A 20408-nucleotide genomic window follows, 5' to 3' on the forward strand; every position below is an offset into this window, starting at 1 on the left:
CAGTTGATTAGTAAAGGTAAAGGACCCCTGGACAGTTAAGTCCAGTCAAAGGGTGCAGCGCTCATCTTGCTTTCAGGCCGAGGGAGCCGGCGTTTGTCCACAGACAGCTTTCTGAGTTATGTGGCCAGCATGACTAGACTGCTTCTGGCGAAATGGGACACTGTGACGGAAACCAGAGCGCACAGAAACGCCGTTTACCTTCCTGCCGCAGCGGTACCTATTTATCTACTTGCACTTTGATGTGCTTTCGAACTGCTAGGTTGGCAGGAGCAGGGACAGAGCAATGGGAGCTCACCCCGTTGCAGGGATTTGAACCGCTGATCTTTTGATCAGCAAGCCTAAGAGGCTCAGTGGTTTAGACCACAGCAGCACCCATGTGTTTAGTGCATGGTGCAGATAATGCCAAGGTTGCCGGTTCCATCTCCGTGTGGGATACCTGGAGATTTCTGCAATGCGAGGGGAGGGGTTGGACTAGATGACCCTTGGGGTCCCTTCCAACTCTCCAATTCTATGAAATAATGTATTACTTATACCCCACCCATCTGTCTGGGTTGCTCCAGCCACCGTGAGCGGCTTCTAGCGTAATAAAAGCACCGCAAAACGTCAAACATTAAAAATCTCCTGACACAGGGCTGCCTTCAGATGTCTTCGGAAAGTTATGCAGTCGTTTACCTGTTTGACATCTGATGGGAGCGTGTTCCCAAAAGGAGGGGAGAGGGGCTCTCATGCTTGGATCCTGCTCACTGACCTCCCACAGGCATCTGGTTGATCCCTGGGAGAACAGGATGCTAGACTGGATGGGTCTAGCAAGGCTCTTTTAATGCTGTCTCCCACCAGGATTCGAACTCCCCTCTCAATCTTTTGGCCAATCACCATTCACTTCCCACATTCCAAGCACGCTCTCTCGCCCCCTCCCAACCTAACACACTTTTTTTTTTACACCTAGCTATGCGTTTGCCTTTGGGACGTGGGTGGCGCTGTGGTCTAAACCACTGAGCCTAGGGCTTGCTGATCGGAAGGTTGGCGGTTTGAATCCCCGCAACGGGGTGTGCTTGCATTGCTCGGTCCCAGCTCCTGCAGTTCGAAAGCATGTCAAAGTGCAAGTAGATAAATAGGTACCGCTCTGGCGGGAAGGTAAACGGCGTTTCCGTCCGCTGCTCTGGTTTCGCCAGAAGCAGCTTAGTCATGACCTGGAAAAAGTGTCTGTGGACAAACGTCGGCTCCCTCGACCAGTAAAGCGAGACGAGCGCAGCAACCCCAGTCGTTCACGACTGGACTGAACTGTCAGGGGTCCTTAACCTTTACCTGTATACGTTTACCTTAATTACGCCTCGTGACATGCACAAGATGTTACTTACATAGACACCTGACCATCACATGGCCCAAGCCCAGAAGACCTGGCAGGTATCGACTCCTCCCTGCTGAACTTCCAGCTTTAATCAAGATGTGTTAAAGGGAAGCGTAAAACGAAGGAGCAGAAGGCCGCCGTGTCGGCATCCATTTCCTGACTGCCATCCTCTGTACTGAATGGATAACCTGTCCCTGAGATGAAATGACCCAGGCAAAGAAGACCAGACAGCAGCGATCAGTCTCTTGCTGTCCATCGGTGTTTAGGAAAGCCATCAATCCGGCCGTCACAGAGTAACTCAGGACCGCTAATTCACTGGCTCCTGGCTCTTTGTCTACCGGGTCTTCACTTCGTTTGTCTCTGGCTCGTCGCTGCATCACCTCAAGCCTTACGAAAGCGGATAAGGACTTGCGTCCTTGACAGGTTGGCAAGAGATGGGCTGAGAGGCATGTGCTTTAAACGAAGGGGGGGCCTGGTTTATTTTATTTATTGCCCAGGTGGATCTCTCGGTTCTTAACAACACCGAAGAGAGAGATAACAAAGTACCTTCTCCCATGACTTCCTAAGGTTAAAAACAGGTTAAAAAGGTTAAAAACGAAAACTGTATTTTGTTTTTTGCACGAGGCAGAGGCAAATTTACCCCTTGGGTTACGTTTTCAAGACCAAGCCACTGTAAAAAAAGGAAAGAGAAACCAAACGGAGATGCATAAATAAAGGCGGCGCAACAGGAAATCAGCTATTTTTAATTTTTTTAAAAAATGAAACCTTATCAGGTCGTTATTGTGGAACTGGTTGGCTGCGCTGGGAGGTGTTTTGGCAAAACCGCACGCCGGGAAGAGTCCAACGGGTGCCCCCACTTTTTGGCCAGCTCAAATGAGAGGGGTGCTCACCATACTGGTCCACACTGGAGAGGCAAAATGGCTTCTAATCAGGACTTCCAAGACATTTTGCTCTCTGCCTAAATCAGAGCTGGGGAACAAGTGGCCCTCCAGACATTGGACTACAGCCCCGTCAGCCCCAGCTAGGGATGCTGGGAGTTTTGTCCGACAACACCTGAATGGCCACGGGTTCCCCATCCCTGACCTTAATCAATGGCTGGAGTGGAGCAAATACCAGCATCCCTTAAGCCAAAGTGACCTTTGTCCTTTTTTTGGTGGAAGATGCCTGGTAAGAAGTACCAGGGACTCCTCCTCGCCAGGAGGCAGACTCAGGTGTGTGCCTTCTCCTCGGGTTCTCCACTAGCATAGTCCAGCAAGGCCCTTCTGTCCTCTCGGAGTCCTGAGCCACCAGAGGTCCCTCTTCATATCATGGCTTCCATGTGCAAAATCTTCAGGGCTTCCGAGATCTGGGAGCTGGTGTCCACCTGCCCATACATCCCCACCAGGAAGGCCCTCTGCAGCAAAATTGCGGCATGCTCTGCGGAGGAAGAACGAGAGAGATGGGCGCAGGCCGAGGAGATGAAGGAGGCACAGCAGATTCATTCAGGAGGCGGAAACACAGGAAACACAGGCTGGCCCAGGACCCTTTCTCATGCCCCCCCCAAAAAAATCCAGAAGCAGAGCCCTATGTTAGGAAGAGAGGACTTACACTAGTGGCCAAAATTGTGGAAACCTTTTGGGAAAAGTGTCTTTCTAAGGTTTGATGGCTCATAACACCACTTTCTTTTGGGAGTAATACCATAAAATTATATATCAATGGAAATATAATTTAATGAAGAATGTAATGCAGCAAGGTTTGTTCAATTATCTGTATTCTATCAAAAGTTATCACCAAATAAGAAGCTTAGGTTGATATGCAGTAGCTTTCCTTCATTTGAATGTAGCCAATGGGCACGAGTGTTTAGAGAGCCAATCAGGTGTTGTGAGCCATCAAACCTCGGAAATACACTTTCCTCAAAAGGTTCCCACAATTTTGGCCACTAGTGTAACTGGGACAAGATTCCTCTTCTGTGTGGGGATCCGCAGCTCAGGCCTTCCCAGTCCACACCCCACTGCGGCCACAAATGCGCCCAACTAGCGCCGTGCAGCCTTGGCTTGTTTCGTTAACCTACAGAACTCACTGCCACAGTGGCCCCCCTTTTTTACTTTCTATTTTAGGGGATAAAAGTTTGCATATTTTTAAAGCTTTGTGTAGAGATTCTCACATTAGGAAAACCTCTATATGTCACTTGTAACAAGATGAAGAAGATTTAAAATGGAAACAGCAAGAATATAAGGTTTTAAGAACATGCGTGAAGAAGTATTCAAGAATGAAACCGTGAGGGGGAGAGGAGGGAAGTCAAACTATGGTTTAATTTTTTTGTTGTTGTGGATGTTTAGGTTTGTTTTATTTGCAAATTTAATAAGTTGTTAAACGACAAGAAATAAAAATAAAAGATGATCGGGCAAATTCAGGGAGGAGAAGGCTATCGAGGTAGCAATGTTTCTGAATATCAGTTGCTGGAAACCACAGGAGGGGAGAGGGCTCTTGGGCTCGGGGGGGGGTCCTGGTTGGTGAGTGGAGACTACACCACGGCAGCCCAGAGCTTCCCCTCTCCTACTGCACAACTCAATCGGCAATGTCAGAGAATGAGCTGGGCTGCCACCTCACCAATCAGCATCGCCTCGGCCTAATGGGAACACCTGCCAATATTTGGCCAGGATCAGAGAAAAAGGTTGCCTACTGACATTTGACCAAAGCGTACACATGGCCCCATCGTGCCAACCACCAGGCCGGAGAAGTGTTTGTTAGAAGAGGACGCAAACTCTGAGAAGCCCAAGCCGAACCCACAGAATCTGAAGGAAAAGCCACGAGCGGCTCCTCAGGGGCTTCCACACTAAATGCCACCTGTGTTTTCAGAGCAAAGAAAAGGAGCTGGGGAAGTTGGTTTCGAAGGAGGGTGGGAGGCTGGGAGCTGAAACCGAGCACAGAGGCGGAAGCGGAGGGCTAGAAGGAGGCAAAGCTATTCTGGTGCTGGGCCGGGGCAGGTGGGAATAGCAGCAGGATCTACCTTGGAAATAAAAGAAAAGAACTATCCCAGTACGTTTCTGTGCACAATTAAAACCTTCAAAGACCTAAACGGCCTCGGTCCAGTATACCTGAAGGAGCGTCTCCACCCACATCGTTCAGCCCGCACACTGAGGTCCAGTGCTGAGGGCCTTCTGGCGGTTCCCTCCCTCCGAGAAGTGAAGCTACAGGGACTACTGTATTTTAATATTTTGTTGGAACCTGCCCAGAGTGGCTGGGGCGGGTATAAAGAATAAACTATTTTTTTATTTTATTTATATTATTATTATTATTATTAATTATTATTATTATTATTATTATTAGTATACCAAACAGAGGGCCTGCCTCTGTGGAACACCCCCCCCCCATCAGATGTCAAGGAAATAAACAACAATCTGACTTTTGAAGACATCTGAAGGCAGCCCTGTTTAGGGAGGTTTTTAATAGTGTTTTATTGCGCTTTTAATTCTGTTGGGAAATCCAGCAGGGTATAAGTAATAGGTTGTTGTTGTTGTTGTTGTTGTTGTTGTTGTTGTTGTTGTTGTTGTTGTTATTATTATTATTATTATTATTATTATTATTATTATCCATGTTGGCATCCATCAGTCTCGAGAGTCAACAGAGCGTGCCTCCAGGGGTGAAGCCGAATAGCTGTGTTAGTCACACCTAAATGACCTGGGCAGTGTGTATGGAAGTCCTGGCCTGCCCAGACAACAAGCCCACCCCCTCTCCCATCCTCCACAAAGGAGCACAAAAAAGCCCGCTGTGGTGCTCCTCTCCTGTTCGATCCTCACAACAAACCTGTGAGGTAGGCTAAGCTAAGACCCAGTGACTGGCCTAAGGCCACCCAGGAAGTGTGATGGCTGAGTGGGGATGCTCCACACTGCCTCTCTCCTCAAAGGTCAAGGGCTCTTCACCCCTCCCCCTAGCTATGCTTCTGTTATATCGGAGGAGCTAGCTTTACACAAATGCAAACCTCTCCTCCCCCTTCCCCATGGCATTTCCCGAGTGGTCAGAGTCTCTCGCTCACTTACACCGAGGTCTGCAATTCTTAAAAACCACCTTGCCGTTTTGAAGCACCAGGAAAAGCAACTGCCTGCTCTTACCTTGGCAAAGGAGGGTGTACTCAGGCAGGTTTCTCAGAGCTGTCTGAACAACCTCAAAGTCACGGCTGCCAAGGCAGTACATGAACGTGGGGAGGAAGTCGGCCGCAATGCTGGGAAAGTGGAAAGGAGAGAGAGGATTTCGGTTAGTCGAGAATCTCAGAAAAGCCAGTCTGCTGTATCAGGCCAAAGGCCCATTTAGTTCAGTGTCCTGTTTGAACAGAAGGCAGGAATATGGAAAGTCCCCAAGTGAGGAGAAGAAGAAGAAGAAGAAGAAGAAGAAGAAGAAGAAGAAGAAGAAGAAGAAGAAGAAGAAGAAGAAGAAGAAGAAGAAGAAGAAGAAGAAGAGGAGGAGGAGGAGGAGGAGGAGGAGGAGGAGGAGGAGGAGGAGGAGGAGGAGGAGGAAGAGTTTGGACTTGATATCCCGCTTTATCACTACCCAAAGGAGTCTCAAAGCGGCTAACATTCTCCTTTCCCTTCCTCCCCCACAACAAACACTCTGTGAGGTGAGTGAGGCTGAGAGACTTCAGAGAAGTGTGACTAGCCCAAGGTCACCCAGCAGCTGCATGTGGAGGAGCGGGGAAGCGAACCCGGTTCCCCAGATTACAAGTCTACCACTCTTAATCACTACACCACACTGGCTCTCAGTGAGAGCAACAGCACTCTCCCGTTGTTGTTCCCTCGCATTTGGTATTCGGAGGTAGACTGCTGTTGTGCAGGGAGGTTCTGTGCAGCCATCATGAAGAACAGCCTACCCCTTCCACCACAAATGTGCTAAATCCCGTCAGTGGCTGTTGCAACAGCTTGAGAAAGTGAGCTTTATCTGTATTTAAAAGCATGCCTGAACCACTTAATATTTTTAAAAATATCTAAGCGGCATGCAAAGATGCAACATGAAAACAGGAGGGGAGAGTGCTCCTGTGCTCAGGTCCTGCTTGCGAGTTCCCCCGGGCATCTGGTTGGGCGCTGTGAGAACAGGATGCTGGACTAGATGGGCCACAGGTCTGATCCTGCAAGGGCTCTTCTGGTGTTCTTACATTACCATGGTTCGGCTTTGCAGCTGGCCTGTACCCAAACCCATCACTGCCTCCTGCTTATTGCGGATATACGACCAAGTTCCAGAGATCTACAGCCGCCCATTCTTTGTTTGGCAGAGTTGCCCTGGTACTGATTCTGTTTCTAACTGAGTGATCTCCATCACCTCTGTCTCAGAAGCAGTCTGGAGTTCGTTCCTCCTCCCTGGGGTTTTCAAGGGGGTGCCCAGGCTCTACAAGCAAAGTGGCTTGAGTCAAACTTCCTGTGTCGGTTCCTAGGCCCCATCAGCAGCCCCTGCCCCTCCACGCAGGGTCTGCCTGTCCGCACCTGGGGTTGTTCTGTATCGAGCGCAGCGCGAGGGAGAAGGCGAGATTCCGGCAGGTTTCCTCGGGAGAGCTCATCAGTCTTTGCAAGTGAGTCTGAGCGGTGGAAGAGAGAAAGGACGTTGGAGGGGGTGGTTCAGAGTAAAAGAAAGCAACTTCCAGGGTGGGCTTTTCCAAAGGAAAGAGGTGGGCATTCTGGCCCAGCACTCCCTCCCCTCCTGCAACCCCAAAGAAGTAAAAGGACTTGGCTGCAGAAGTGCAAGTCTCTGGAGTGTCTACAGTGGCTGGCAGAGGCCACGGGAATAATAATAATAATAATAATAATAATAATATATAAATAATATTTATACCCTGACCTCCCTGGCCAAAACCGGGCTCAGAGCGGCTAACATCAATTATATAACACATCAAGATAAAAATCAAGCAATCAATTAAAAGAGAAGGATGCAAGAGGGAGACCTGGAATCAAATCAGAATCAGAGTAAAATCTAATCAGATGACGACTTGCAGATTAGGGCTGGGGACCTTAAATGCTCACCAGGCCCAACTGTTTATGCTGATCTTATATGAGCCTGTGAGAAAAGTTGGGAGGCCACTTTCATGCAAGTTCTTATGGGGGAAGGGGGAGTCAAGCTGAGCCCTGACCAAAGGCCTGGCGGAACAGGGCCGTCTTGCAGGCCCTGCAGAAATATGTCAAATCCCGCAGGGCCCTGGTCTCTTGTGACAGAGCGTTCCACCATGGCGGGGCCATGGCTGAAAAGGCCCTGGCGCTGGTCGAGGCCAGTCTCATCTCCTTGAGGCCTGGGACCTCCAAGATGTTATTATTTGCGGGCCGTAAGGCCCTCTGTGGGGCATACCAGGCAGGAGAGGCGGTCCCGTAGGTCCGAGATTGTATAGGGCTTTTAAAAAAGCCGCTCACACATCTGTGGCACTGTCAGGGCCAGCCTGGGCCCAGAAAGAGAGGAGGAGGAAGTGGAGCTCACTGTTAGCCCCAGGGCATGCTGGGATGAAAGGGAGCCAGGGTACCCCAAGGGACACCCTGAAGTTTGGACCCAGGTCAACCTCCTCACACGTTAAGATCAACGTTGGAGCCTTCCTGCCCCTGCCATTTGCCTGCCACATAGGTTACGGATTGCTTGTGGAGCACTGATTTCCATTTTCGCAAACGCTTCCTAACCGCTTGCATGGAATTCTTACTCGCCATAGGCCATTAGGCTGCTTAGGAGTTTGGCCAAAGGGGTCGGCGACGCAAGCTCCGTCAACCCTTCTCCCGAAAGGGTGGGGAAATGAACATCCCACCGAAGGGGACCAGGGCAAAGCAAGAGACACACAAAGTAAACGACTGAACGAGGATGGGCAACGTACGGAAAAGAAGGCAAGGATTTCCGGTCTTCGCCTGGACATCTCGTCGATATCGGTTAGCACCTCCAGAATATCTGGGAAGTGGGGGGAAACAAAGAGACTGGGGTGAGCAATCTGGTGCCCCTACCCCTAAGAAGAGGGGGACAAAGGAGCTGGCAGCCTCTCAAGGGAACTCGATCTGCTTTGTCCTCGAGAAACAACAGCTCTTCATAATCAAACTTATCCCTTAACACACACAGTCAATTGCTGCGGTCTGCGGGAGAGTCTCTTCTGCAAGTTCCAAAGATCTCAGAAACTCTCTCTGCAGTAAGTTGGAGCAGGGCTTTTAGTGTGGTGGCCCCTGTTCTGTGGAATAGCATCGCTATCAATATACCACAGGCGCCCCCTATCGGCACTTTCTGGAACAGCCGGAGACCTTTTAGTTCCAACAGGCTTGCTCGGCTGGATAAATGGGGCTCTACTGCGAGCGTCCGCTTGTTAGGCTTTTAGTTGTGTTTTAAATATATTTCCTGCTTTTTGTGTGTTTAACTGTTTTTAATTATTTTATGTGTAAATCGCCTTGGGACGGCAGTTTAGGAGGCGATTAATAAATTAATTGAAATAACAATAACAACCATAATAAGCACATAGCTCTTCCAAGCACTCCAGGCATACCGTTTTGTTGTAATTCTTGCAACAATTTTCCAAGCTGGTTCAGTATCATAATCCCCCCCCCCATAGTACAAAAGGGGAGACGGATGCTGAGAAAAACAACACAGTGGCTTGTCTAAGCTCACCCTTGGAGTTCACAGCAGAGGCAAGGATTTAGCCAGTAGTTTCTGTTGGGATCCACAGAATGCTGTGTGAAATAGTAAGTCTGCAGGCCTGAGTGTACTAGTAAAGTGAAACTGGGTGATGCAATACTTTCTGTAGAAGTGCTGGGTCAGAATGACTCAGCAGTAATGTGCTGTCAGTTGATTGGCTGTCAGTGGTTTAAAAGGAAAACCTTTCCTGCAATAATTGTGGTATGGTGGTGTTGTAGAAGGGTGTGGTCAGTGAGAGGTTTAGAGAGTGTATGAACTGCTTGTGTATGAACTGCCTGTAGATATTTGTATATAGCTCACAATAAATATACTGCACTAAAGAAACTGGAACTCTTAACATCTCTGCTAAAGCGCCCTGAAGGAATTTGTGACAGTTTCCTGGTTCATAGGCTATTACACCAAGAGTTGGGATGTAATCCTAGTAGCGTTAGACAGTAGCGTTCACAGGTCGCCTGTGGCTTCTCTAGGGAAATGCTTCCCCATTGCGGGGTCCCCCATAGCAAGGAGCGCCACGTGAATGCCCTAAGGGAGCCTGAGGGCCCTGCTCTGCCTCTCTCCATAAAGGACTGCTGTTGCTCGACAGAGAGGGCTCCTTTTTAAAATTGTGTTTATTTTTTATCTACATCATTTTAAATTGTTATTGATATTAATGTTGTATTTTCAGTTTTAGATTTTTATGATTTATGTGGAAATTGTTTTCCATTTGGCGGCGTACCTTTTGATGTGTTTTATTTATTGTTTATGACATTTGTTATGTTGGTAATTATGTAAATCTTGTCACGTTGTAAGCCCCCTTGAGCATTGTTTTAACTATGAAAAGGCGGCATACAAATAAAATGATGATGATGGTGAATGCCCCCTGCCGTGAACATTGCCCCCTGCTTCTGCATCGCTTGGGTACCAGCACTGTGCAAGCATTGGATCAGCGTTTTCAAAATAATAATAATAATAATAATAATAATAATAATAATAATAATAATAATAAATTATTTATACCCCGCCCATCTGGCTGGGTTTCCCCAGCCACTCTGGGCAGCTTCCAACAGAACATTAAAATATAATCTATTAAACATTAAAAGCTTCCCTAATGTTAAATGTGTTATCGTTTTCAGAAGCATGTTCACCATGAGCAATACCCTCTGTCTGAAGCCCTGGGCAGAGCTGCTGCCCAGCCAGTGCAGACCATATTGGCCTTGCCTTACCCTCCACAGCCTGACCTCTGGACAGTCGCTTCATGTACGGGGCCATTTCGGCTGGAGTGAGAGGCGTGAAGAGAGAGACACTGACAAGGGGCAAGGAACTTGCTCCGGGGACTTCATCTGAAGATGCACGGAAGAGAGAGGGAGAGGGTTTTGTTAGTGCTCTGTTAGGTGCACAGATCTCAGAGTCCAGTAGTAGTAGTAGTAGTAGTAGTAGTAATAATCAATATGGCTAACCTAATCAAAACACCCTCCCTCCCCACTCACACAAGAAACTAAGGATCACCACAGCCAACCACAAATGAACAATCACATCCTAAGACAAATCCCGACCTCTCTCACCAACAAAGAAGCACGAACAAACAGCAGAGAACCTGCACAAACGACGCTGACGCCGAACCCCTACACATATCAAGAAAAACAGAAACATCGGCAATCCACCACACCCAACTCCCCATCCCACCCACCTCTTTCCCCCCTTCCTCATAATGTCTCAACAAGTAAAATTGATGTGTAAAAATGATACATGGGAGAAAGAAAAAAATATGAGACATTGCACTACCTTTGTAACCCAAGAAAATCCTTAAATAATAATAATAATAATAATAATAATAATAATAAAAAATTCATGCCCCGCCCATCTGCCTGGGTTGCCCCAGCCACTCTGGGCTGCTTCCAACACATATAAAAATAATAATAAAACATCAAACACTAATAGTAACAACCAGATCCTAAATAAAAAGTCACAATAACTTTAAAATAAACAACTTGTATCAAATAAAGCAATATTCAATAATCCATTAGAATCCAACAATAAACAGAAAAATTAAACATCAGCAAATAATAATTTAGCAGTTTACACTTAGCAATTACAATAAATAATTACTAATCTATAATCAATAAAACAACAGCAAATCACAATGCGTAAAATACCCGAAAACGAACAAAACTATGTACTGTAAAAGGATCAAACTGAGAAACAAGGACACACAACTTATAAAATTATTTTTAAAAACTACCCCTGAACTCCTGGGACCTGCCTGCTGTTTACAACTGGATTGTTTTTATTATTGCATGTTTTGTAATGATGTTTTAAACGTTGTAAGCTACCTCAAATCCCAGCTTGGGAGAAGGGTGAGATATAAATACATTAAATAAGTTTAAACAAACAAACAAACAAACATGAGAGATGAAACTCAAATGGAAGACCCACCGTCCTTTTCCTCGTCAGCCCCTCGGTCCGCGGCGCCGTTCTTGCTGGGCAGGCTCAGGCCGGCCAGGAGAGACTTCAGCATCGCCAGGTCGCTGTTGTCCGACGAGAGGTCACTGCGGGGAAGGAGAGCAACGGCCGCAGGTGTGTTCAAATCGCTTCTGGGCTACCCCATCTCCCTCCTCTGAGCTCCCAACCGCCCCACATCCTGGACAAACCCAGAGCAAGAGACTTACTGGAGGGGGTCCGAGTGCTTCTGCAGGAAGGCGACAGCTGCCTGGGCGTTGGAAGTTATGTACTTGTGGATGAACTGCACGAACTTGGAGATGAAGGCGGCCAAGTGGCGCGAAGACTTCCGGTAGCTCTGAAGCAAAGCAAAGGCGAATGGGGGTGAGATTTTGGAAGCAGCCTGGAGGCCCGTCCTTCTCCCGTAACCCAGGGTGTTCTAAGGGCTGGTTCACACAGGCTGAGTCGATGGGAAGCAGAAACCCCGGCTTCTGCTATCAAGTCAGGGAGCCCAGGGCCACTGCAAGGCGGCCTCCCAGGAAGAAGATTAAGACAATGGGGAGACCAGCCTACCCCACCCTGGCCATTACAACTTCTGGTTGCCCCAGGGAGTCTGGCCTCATCCACTTGCTGAAGGACCGAGAGCCACCCATTGCCATTCAAGCAACACCACCAGCAAAGGAACATCAGCTTGGCCTTAGCTGGATATAAATGCTCTCCAAGATCTCACTTTGAAGAACTTGGCGAACAAGCTTGTTTTCTCCTGTTACAACATCAGCAAGAGCCGTTCGACAGTGCAATGGGATCTCCCTCAGGAGGTTGTGGACTCTCCCTCCCTGGAGGTATTTCATTGTTATTTTTTAAAATCATTTTTATTTGATTTTATCAATGTAAATTAGATACAATACCAAATACATATCCATAAAACAGGCACAGGCAAACTCGGCCCTCCAGATGTTTTGGGACTACAACTCCCATCATCCCTGGCTAACAGAACCAGTGATCAGGGATGATGGGAGTTGTAGTCTCAAAACATCTGGAGGGTCGAGTCTGCCTATCCCTGCCATAAAATGAGATTACTCTGAATCCCGAAACTTCCCCCAATCCCCTTCATGGGTCCTATTGTCGGCATTTCCAACTGCATATTATTTCATAGTCTATGTTTTGTATCTATTCATATTGCCCATAGTATTTGCTACATTGCAAGTGAGATTAAAATCCTGCTAATGTTTTCACCTGCTTACAGTGGTCTCCTAAATAAATTATAAACTTTCCCCATTCTTTCTTGAATTTCTTGTCTTCTTGGTCTCTTGAGTTCCCAGTCATTTTTTGCCATTTCAGCATAGTCTAATAGCTTAATTTGCCATTCCTCTCTGGTAGGGGCTCTTTCTTCTTTCCCTCTCTGGGCCTCCCTTGGAGGTTTTAAAGCAGAGGTTGGGTGGCCATCTGTCATGGATGCTCTAGCTGATGCATGGCAGGGGGTTGGGCTAGATGACCCTCAGGGGTCCCTTCCAACTCTCCAATTATATGATTCTAACTCCTCCCCTTACAGTCTCCTTCCTTGGTGCCCCTTTTCTTTTTAGTCTGCAAGCTGGATGGCAGCCTCCTTGCCTCTCTTTTATTCATGTGAGCCACTTTGGGAGACAATAACTGTCTGAAAAGCAGGGCCCAAAAACTAGAGCAAATCAATCAATCAATCAATCAATCAATCAATGAAACAAATGAATGAATAAGAACACTAGAAGAGCCTGCTGGATCAGGCCCATCTTGTTCAGCATCCTGTTCTCAAAGTGGCCACCCAGCTGCTTGCAGGAAACCTGCATGCAGGATTTAAGCACAAGTAATAATAATAATAAGGGACCCAGGTGGTGCTGTGGGTTAAACCACTGAGCCTAGGGCTTGCTGATCAGAAGGTCGGCGGTTCGAATCCCTACAACGGGGTGAGCTCCCGTTGCTTGGTCCCAGCTCCTGCCAACCTAGCAATTCGAAAGCACGTCAAAATGCAAGTAGATAAATAGGAACCGCTACAGCGGGAAGGTAAACAGCGTTTCCATGTGCTGCTCTGGTTTGCCAGAAGCGGCTTTGTCATGCTGGCCACATGACCTGGAAGCTGTACGCCGGCTCCCTCGGCCAATAATGCGAGATGAGCGCGCAACCCCAGAGTCGGTCACGACTGGACCTAATAGTCAGGGGTCCCTTTACCTTTACCTTTACGGGTTTCCCCAGCCACTCTGGGCGGCCTTCAACAGAATATTAAAAACGCAATAAGACATTAAAAACTTCCCTAAACAGAGCTGCCTTCAGATGTCTTCTAAACGTCAGATAGTTGTTTATTTCTTTGACATCTGATGGGAGGGCGTTCTACAGGGCGGGTGCCACTACCAAGAAGGCCATTATTATTATTATTATTATTATTAGGAAGGGCCTGGGTGGAATATCAAGGGCCAGGTAGAAAGGCCTGGGGGGCCACATCTCACCTCTGAGCCCGAGGTTCCCCAAACCCCTGAAACAAAGAAACAACAGCAGAAAGCAAAGGTGACCTTGCAATTCTAGAGCCTGCTCACCCCAGGAGCTCTATGTTCGCGGTGCATGGCTGTACCCCACCCCCACCCCCAAGCCACAAGATTGCAGGCCACCCAGCTTCTTGGCAACCCCGCCAGAGTGTAGCTCTTCTCCTACCAGAAGCAAGCGAATGAAGGAGAGGAGGCAGTCCCACAGCGCCTCCTGGTGTTCGCTCTGGAAGACCTGCGGCTGCAGGAGCTCCAGGATGCCCAAGACGTGGAGGAAGAAGGTGAGGTGGTTCTGCTGGCGGAACTCCTGGAAGTTGAGGTGGACCCGTCCGTGCAGCAAGGCCGCGATCATCGGCAGGTGCCTGGGGACAGAGGGAGGAGAGCGGCCGCCTTAGGACATTTATGCAGCAGGCAGGGATTAGAGCAAGAACTTACTCTTTGATCCCTCTTCCTGAAGCAGTTTTGGATTTGGGCTTCCCAACCTTTAGCCCAGGCACCCCCAAACTTCAGCCCTCCAGATGTTTTGGACTACAATTCCAATCTTCCCCAACTACTGCTCCTGTTAGCCAGGGATCATGGGAGTTGTAGGCCAAAACATCTGGAGGGCCGCAGTTTGGGGATGCCTGCTAGCCTGTTGTTAGCATCCATCTGTCTCAAGAGACAATGGAGTACACCTTCGCAGGTGAAGTCAAACTGCTGTGTTTACAACACCAAAGGGAGCCCCCTGGGGGGCAAGCCTGGGCAATGTGTAAGGAGGTCCTGGGCTACCCGGATAACAAGATCCCCCTCTTGGCCTCGCCAACGGGGTCCAAAGGAAAGCAGAGCAAGACGTTTGGCACCAGCCTGGCCGCAGGAGTTGCCAGAAGGAGGCGTACAAGGCACCCCCAACCGCCTTAGAGATTCCATTCCAGATTTGTGTAGGGTTTACTCCTTAGCATTGTCTTCCCACAAGGAAGTGGAGGCTTAGGGTCAGAATTTTCCCTCTCCTTGATGGGCTCCCTTCCCAGGCGGACGAGCCCCATCTGCCTCTCGCTTCCCTCCTCAGCGCTTGCAGAAACCACCTTCTTGACAGTTGGACCCACTCTTGGTCTCGCCCGCTCTCGTTTATATGGCTGAAGCGCACTCCCTACAAGGCGGGTGCTCTGCTATAAACAAAGCAAGTTTCCAGTCCTCATCGTTCAGACTAAAGGGCTGATCTAAAGAGGAATCTGCCTTGGACCTCGAGTCAAACCTTTAGCACGCCTAACTCCGTGATGTCCACTGGATTGGGAGCAGCTCTCCAGGATTTCAGACGGTGATCTTAATTCCACCCCTGCCTGCAGGTGGCCGAGGACTGAATCGGGGACCTTCTTGCATGCAAAGAGGTGTTCTGCCACAGAGCTACACTGCTTCCCCCTAAGGGCTTTGCTGTCCATATTATTGTTAGTTATGAAGGGTGATTGTGGTTTGGAGTGGAGAAAGTTCACATTTTAGCACCTGGGGGGTGTATAATCAGGGCTGCGCCTCTAACTCATGGACCAGCAGACCTGGTGTGTGGGGAAGAAGCCTCCCTGGGTGTCAGCGTACGCTAGCTGGAGGGACATGGTGTCTTGCAGAGCTGAAATGCGGGGAAGAAGCCTCCCTGGGTGTCAGCGTACGCTAGCTGGAGGGACATGGTTCTTGCAGAGCTGAAATGCGGGGAAGAAGCCTCTCTGGGTGTCAGCATACACTAGCCGGAGGGACATGGTGTCTTGCAGAGCTGAAATGCGGGGAAGAAGCCTCTCTGGGTGTCAGCATACGCTAGCCGGAGGGACATGGTGTCTTGCAGAGCTGAAATGCGGGGAAGAAGCCTCTCTGGGTGTCAGCACATGCCAGCCAGAGGGACATGGTGGCTTGCAGAGCTGATGTGTGGGGAAGAAGCCTCCCTGGGTGTCAGCATACACCAGCTGGAGGAACATGGTGTCCTGCAGAGCTGACAGGCAGGGAGGCCTCTTTGGGCTCATGGGCTCTGGGGTGGGTCTCCTCTTTGAGCCACTAGGACGCTCCAGGCTGCTCCCCATTATACGTGATTTTGCGTATGTGTGCAGGGATCCGGAAAAGAACCCCTGTGAAAATGGAGAGTTGCCTGTACTCCTAGTACAAAGGTCTGTTCCCGATGAGTTCCTGTACCTTTTTCTTCCCTATAAAAAAAGCACTGGGTATAAAGATAATGTAAAAGCCCCTGAAGCCACGCAGACTGAGCAGAACCTGAGGAGGAGGATGGGGTGGGCCACGGCCAGCTTCCGACATGCCATGTTGGCATCCCACAGGCGGCTTCCGCTCGTCTTGGAATCGCTGGAGTCGGCAAGGAGGGTGATGAAGCGGTGGACAAGGCCGTCGAGCTGCAGGGAGAGAAAAGGGCGGAGCATCTGCCAGTGCTCAAACACTTCCTGAAATGGACTGAATGCTCTAAATCTACCTTTTCCAACCTCACAACTTGCAAAGAGACTTCCAGTCTCCCCAAGAGGAGGTGGTCAACGGCAGGTTTCCGGATCGTTTCCTTAGGGTTGATGATGGAACACAAGGGACAAAAGGTTTGAGAACGCAACCCATTTTCAAAGACTCCCTCAATTCACATTGGACTGGGTGAGTTACTGGGTGCTTTTTTGTATTCTTGGGGGGGAGGAGGGGACAATCAGAGCACAGGTCACATTTGGAAGGTCAAGCTTTTGACACCCTTTTGGGGTGTGTGGAGATGGTGGTCACCACCCAGAGGGCAGGCAAATAAATCACTTAGTGGAAATCACGACTAAGATTTCTCAAACTTTCCTGGGCTTGTGAACTGTGTAGCTTGGCGGGTGCATGTGCTGGAATGGCTCGAGGAAAATGGAGGGGCCAGGCTTTTTCTCAAAGGCTTTTTCTCTCCCGCCGCCCTTACTTTGCAGGTGCTGCTGTCGGTGGCCCCTTCGGTGGAAAGCAGGGTTCCGGGGACTGGCACCAGGAGCTCAGGCAGCTGAAGATAGATTTGCAGGAGAAGATCTTGGCAATGTTTTCCCATTGAGCTGAAACAGAAAAAAAGAGACGTGAGATTACTGACCCATCAAAGAGGGGTTTCCAAGTCTACCAAATGTATCTGCTTCCTTGGCCAATGCAAACCTAACAGCTTCACTGGAATAAGCTATTTTAAAATGCTAGTCCTCAGTGGTACCATATATAAATCCCTGCAAACACATGGAGAGTAAAGAAACATGCACTGTCCGTTTCCGTTTCTCCCAGAGGGACTTTCTGAGGTTGCCAAGGATTGATGAGCATTTCCCTCCAATCTTGAGCTCCCTAAGGTCCCAGGCGAGGGGTATAACAACTAAAGCACAACATAAAACAACTTAAGATCACAGAAATAAGGAGGGTCCTTAAAAAGAGATACTTCAAAAGAGGTGCGTCTTCAGCATTTGCCAAAAGCTGTCCCATAAAATTAGATCTTATGCAGGGGGTTCAGTTCCAAGGGTTCCATGTAGACACAGAAATGTGTATACTTGAGCATTCCTAGCCTCCCAGAGCCAGGAAACCCAGCACGAAAATAGTTTTTGAGCTCTCTGCCTTGCTTAGTGGGCAAGGCCCACTCAGCGCACCGGTCTGGGATACTCTTGTGAGATCTCGCAGGGCCGTCCGAGCTCCTTTGAGATCTTGCAGGACCATCTCCAGGCTTCCACAGCCGGCGTGGGAAGAGGGCCTCACCTGACCAGCAATGCAGAGAGCTCAAAAGCTCTTTTTGTGCTGGGAAAACATCTTGTGTGTTTAATTAGTGCAGTTTCAGCTGCTTTAAATGTGTGCAAGATGCGCCCCTTCATGGATCACTGCCTTGTCGTGGCGAAGGGGCTTGAATAACTTCAAGAAGCTACGAGCTATGCCGTGCGGGGCCACCCAAGACGGACAGGTCATAGCTGAGAGTTTAGACTAAATGTGATCCACCTGGAGAAGGAACTGGCAATCCACTCCAGTATTTTGCCAAGAAAACTCCATGGACAGAAAAAAAGGAGAAGCTTTGAGAAAGTGAGAGTTTCCAAGGCATTGTCTGGTTCATGGGGTCACGGAGAGTCAAACACAACTAAGACGACTAAACAACAATCAAGTGTGGCGAAGTGTGCCTTTTTCCAAAGCCGAGCGAGGCCTCACCTGCTCCCCCACTGCTGGATGCAGGCTGTCAAGTACTCGGCGACTTTCTTGATGCTTTCGACATCTCCATGGCAGCAGCTGAGCAGGAGCGGCAGGCGGGACTGGGTGACAGAGCAGGAGGCCTCTCCAGAGCGCTGGCTCCTGGTTTCCGATTCAGCCAGGATCAGCTCCACCAGGCTGATCAGCTCAGGGGCCTCAAGCCGCAGAACAAACTCCTCCCTCCGTTTCTGCAATGCAATTTGGAGATGGATGGGAACAAAAGCAATCCAGGACTTTGAATTCCCAACACAAATAGGTATCTCAGCAGAGCAACAGCCATCTGTTGGGGGTTGCTCCTGATTTGGGTTTCCTGCGGGCTGGGGAAGTGGTCTAAAGTAAAAAGGTAAAGGACCCCTGGACGGATAAGTCCAGTCAAAGGCGACTATGGGGTTGCGGCGCTCATCTCGCTTTCAGGTCAAGGGAGCCGGCGTTTAACCACATACAGCTTTCTAGGTCATGTGGCCAGCAGGACTAAACCGCTTCTGGTGCAACAGAACACCGTGACGGAAGCCAGAGTGTATGGAAATGCCGTTTACCTTCCTGCTGCAGTGGAACCTATTTATCTACTTGCACTGGCGTGTTTTCCAACTGCTTGGTTGGCAGAAGCTGGGACAGAGCATCAGGAGCTCACCCTGTCGCGGGGATTCGAACCGCTGACCTTCTGATTGGCAAGCCCAAGAGGCTCAGTGGTTTAGACCACAGCGCCACCCGCATCCCTGTGGAGGTGGTCTACAATGGGAGTGGCCAACGTGGTGCCCTCCAGTAGTTGCCATAGACTCCAGCAGCATCAACCCAACCATTAGACAGGTTGTTTGGGAGGAGTTGCAGTCCAACATCTAAGATCTGTTTGACAGTGGAACCGTATAAAAGTCGGAAGGCAGTCCGACCCTCTGCAATGCCGGAATCTCAACTAAAGCATCCATGACAGATGGCCATCCAACCTCTGCTTAGAAACTTCCAAGGAAGGAGAGTCCACAACCTTCTGAGAGTCCGTTCCACTGACAAACAGCTCTTACTGTCCTGGTGTTTAGTTAGAATCTTGTTTCTTGGAACTGGAAGCCAATGGTTTGAATCCTATCCTCCAGAGCAGCAGAAAACATGTTTGCTGCGACTGAACTAAGCCATATGTGGGCTCATGTGTGCCGTCAGGCGAGAAACCTGGTTTTTAGCTGCAAGGCTCTTTGGATCCATTTGTGGAGGATCACTGAGAATGGCCTTTTGGGCCAGCAAGGCTTCCTTCCTTCTTATGCCCCAACCGCCCGACAACAAAGTGACTTGAAAAGTGCACTCCCTTCACACCAGAGATGGGGAACGTGGTGTCCTCCGGATCTCGTTGGACTTCAGCTCTGATGATCCCTGACCACCAGCCACGTTGCCCAGGGCTGACCGGAGCTGGAGTCCAACCATGCCTGGAGGAAGGCCACGGGAAGGCCACCTTCTCCTTGCCGAGCTGCGCAGTAGAGAAAGCAGCTCATTTACCTGAGGTATCCTCTGATCCCGTCCTTGCCAAATGCGAGGGATGTGAATGCAGGCCCAGAGGAAATCCAAGGATGCCGTTGGGTCAAATCTAAGTGAAGACATAAATGCAGGTGTGCAAAATCAAAAGGAAGGTGAAATGCCATGCAACCAACTTGGGAAACCAGGGAGCAGAACTGGGGATCCACTCCCATCACTCTGCTGTGTCTGCCTCCATCTGACAACCATCAACTGCTCTCCCCAACACCTGATACATAGTCTTTCTCTCTCACACACACACACACTGGCAGATTATCTGCCCCTCCTCTCTCCCCAGGGCATAAGGAATCAAGGCTGCAAGGTGGCGGTAGGAACCACCAGCCCGTTTCAATGCCCAGGCGGGAAAGAGGTTGTCTGCATGGCATGAAACAGGACCTGCAGGTCACTGGAAAGCGGGTGCCAGGAGCAGCTCACACGGCTTCGGTGAAGTTAACTCTTTATTCAAAGAAACAAGACAACCCCAGGAGGGCTAGACCTAGTGAGCACCTCAACTCTTCCTGGTAGAACTTGCTCCTAAGAGGCAGCTGCAAGGACTGAAGGTTCCTGCCTTCCCACCGTTGACTAAGCCTCCTCTTCCCCGGGGTCCTTCCCAAGGAATATGAGACTCCTTCATCTTGTCTGCCTTTGCTCCACCCTCTTCATACCTCTGTGGGTTCCGGGAGACCAGGGGAAGGAATGCTTCTGCCTCTGATTCTGGACTGCTCTCTGACACAGCCTCTTTCTGCTCACTAAGCCCTGTCGCCTCTTCAGCTTCTGAGACCTCCTCCTCCCATTCTGCTCCCTCTTTCTCGGTGTCCCACCACCATTCCCCTGGCTCTGAGCCTTCTTCCCCTGGGGGT

The 20408-nt window shown here is 49.4% G+C and overlaps 1 protein-coding gene across 1 annotated transcript in view; it reads right to left on the reverse strand.

The window, feature by feature from the left end:
* Nucleotides 1–2071: 2071 nt before the first annotated feature.
* INTS1 (integrator complex subunit 1) overlaps nt 2072–20408 on the reverse strand; it is a 66724-nt gene continuing 48387 nt past the window's right edge. Inside the window, exons 36-47 of the mRNA XM_035131449.2 lie at nt 19534–19621; nt 18016–18242; nt 16781–16904; nt 16111–16244; nt 14054–14246; nt 11605–11732; nt 11372–11484; nt 10162–10278; nt 8160–8230; nt 6799–6890; nt 5440–5549; nt 2072–2764 (exon numbers count right to left, since the gene is read on the reverse strand). Of these exons, the coding sequence (XP_034987340.2) occupies nt 2649–2764; nt 5440–5549; nt 6799–6890; nt 8160–8230; nt 10162–10278; nt 11372–11484; nt 11605–11732; nt 14054–14246; nt 16111–16244; nt 16781–16904; nt 18016–18242; nt 19534–19621 (1513 nt within the window). The 3' untranslated portion in view covers nt 2072–2648. The remainder of the gene's footprint in view (nt 2765–5439; nt 5550–6798; nt 6891–8159; nt 8231–10161; nt 10279–11371; nt 11485–11604; nt 11733–14053; nt 14247–16110; nt 16245–16780; nt 16905–18015; nt 18243–19533; nt 19622–20408) is intronic.

This window comes from Zootoca vivipara, chromosome 14 (genome assembly GCF_963506605.1).
Source record: "Zootoca vivipara chromosome 14, rZooViv1.1, whole genome shotgun sequence".
NCBI classification, from domain to species: domain Eukaryota; kingdom Metazoa; phylum Chordata; class Lepidosauria; order Squamata; family Lacertidae; genus Zootoca; species Zootoca vivipara.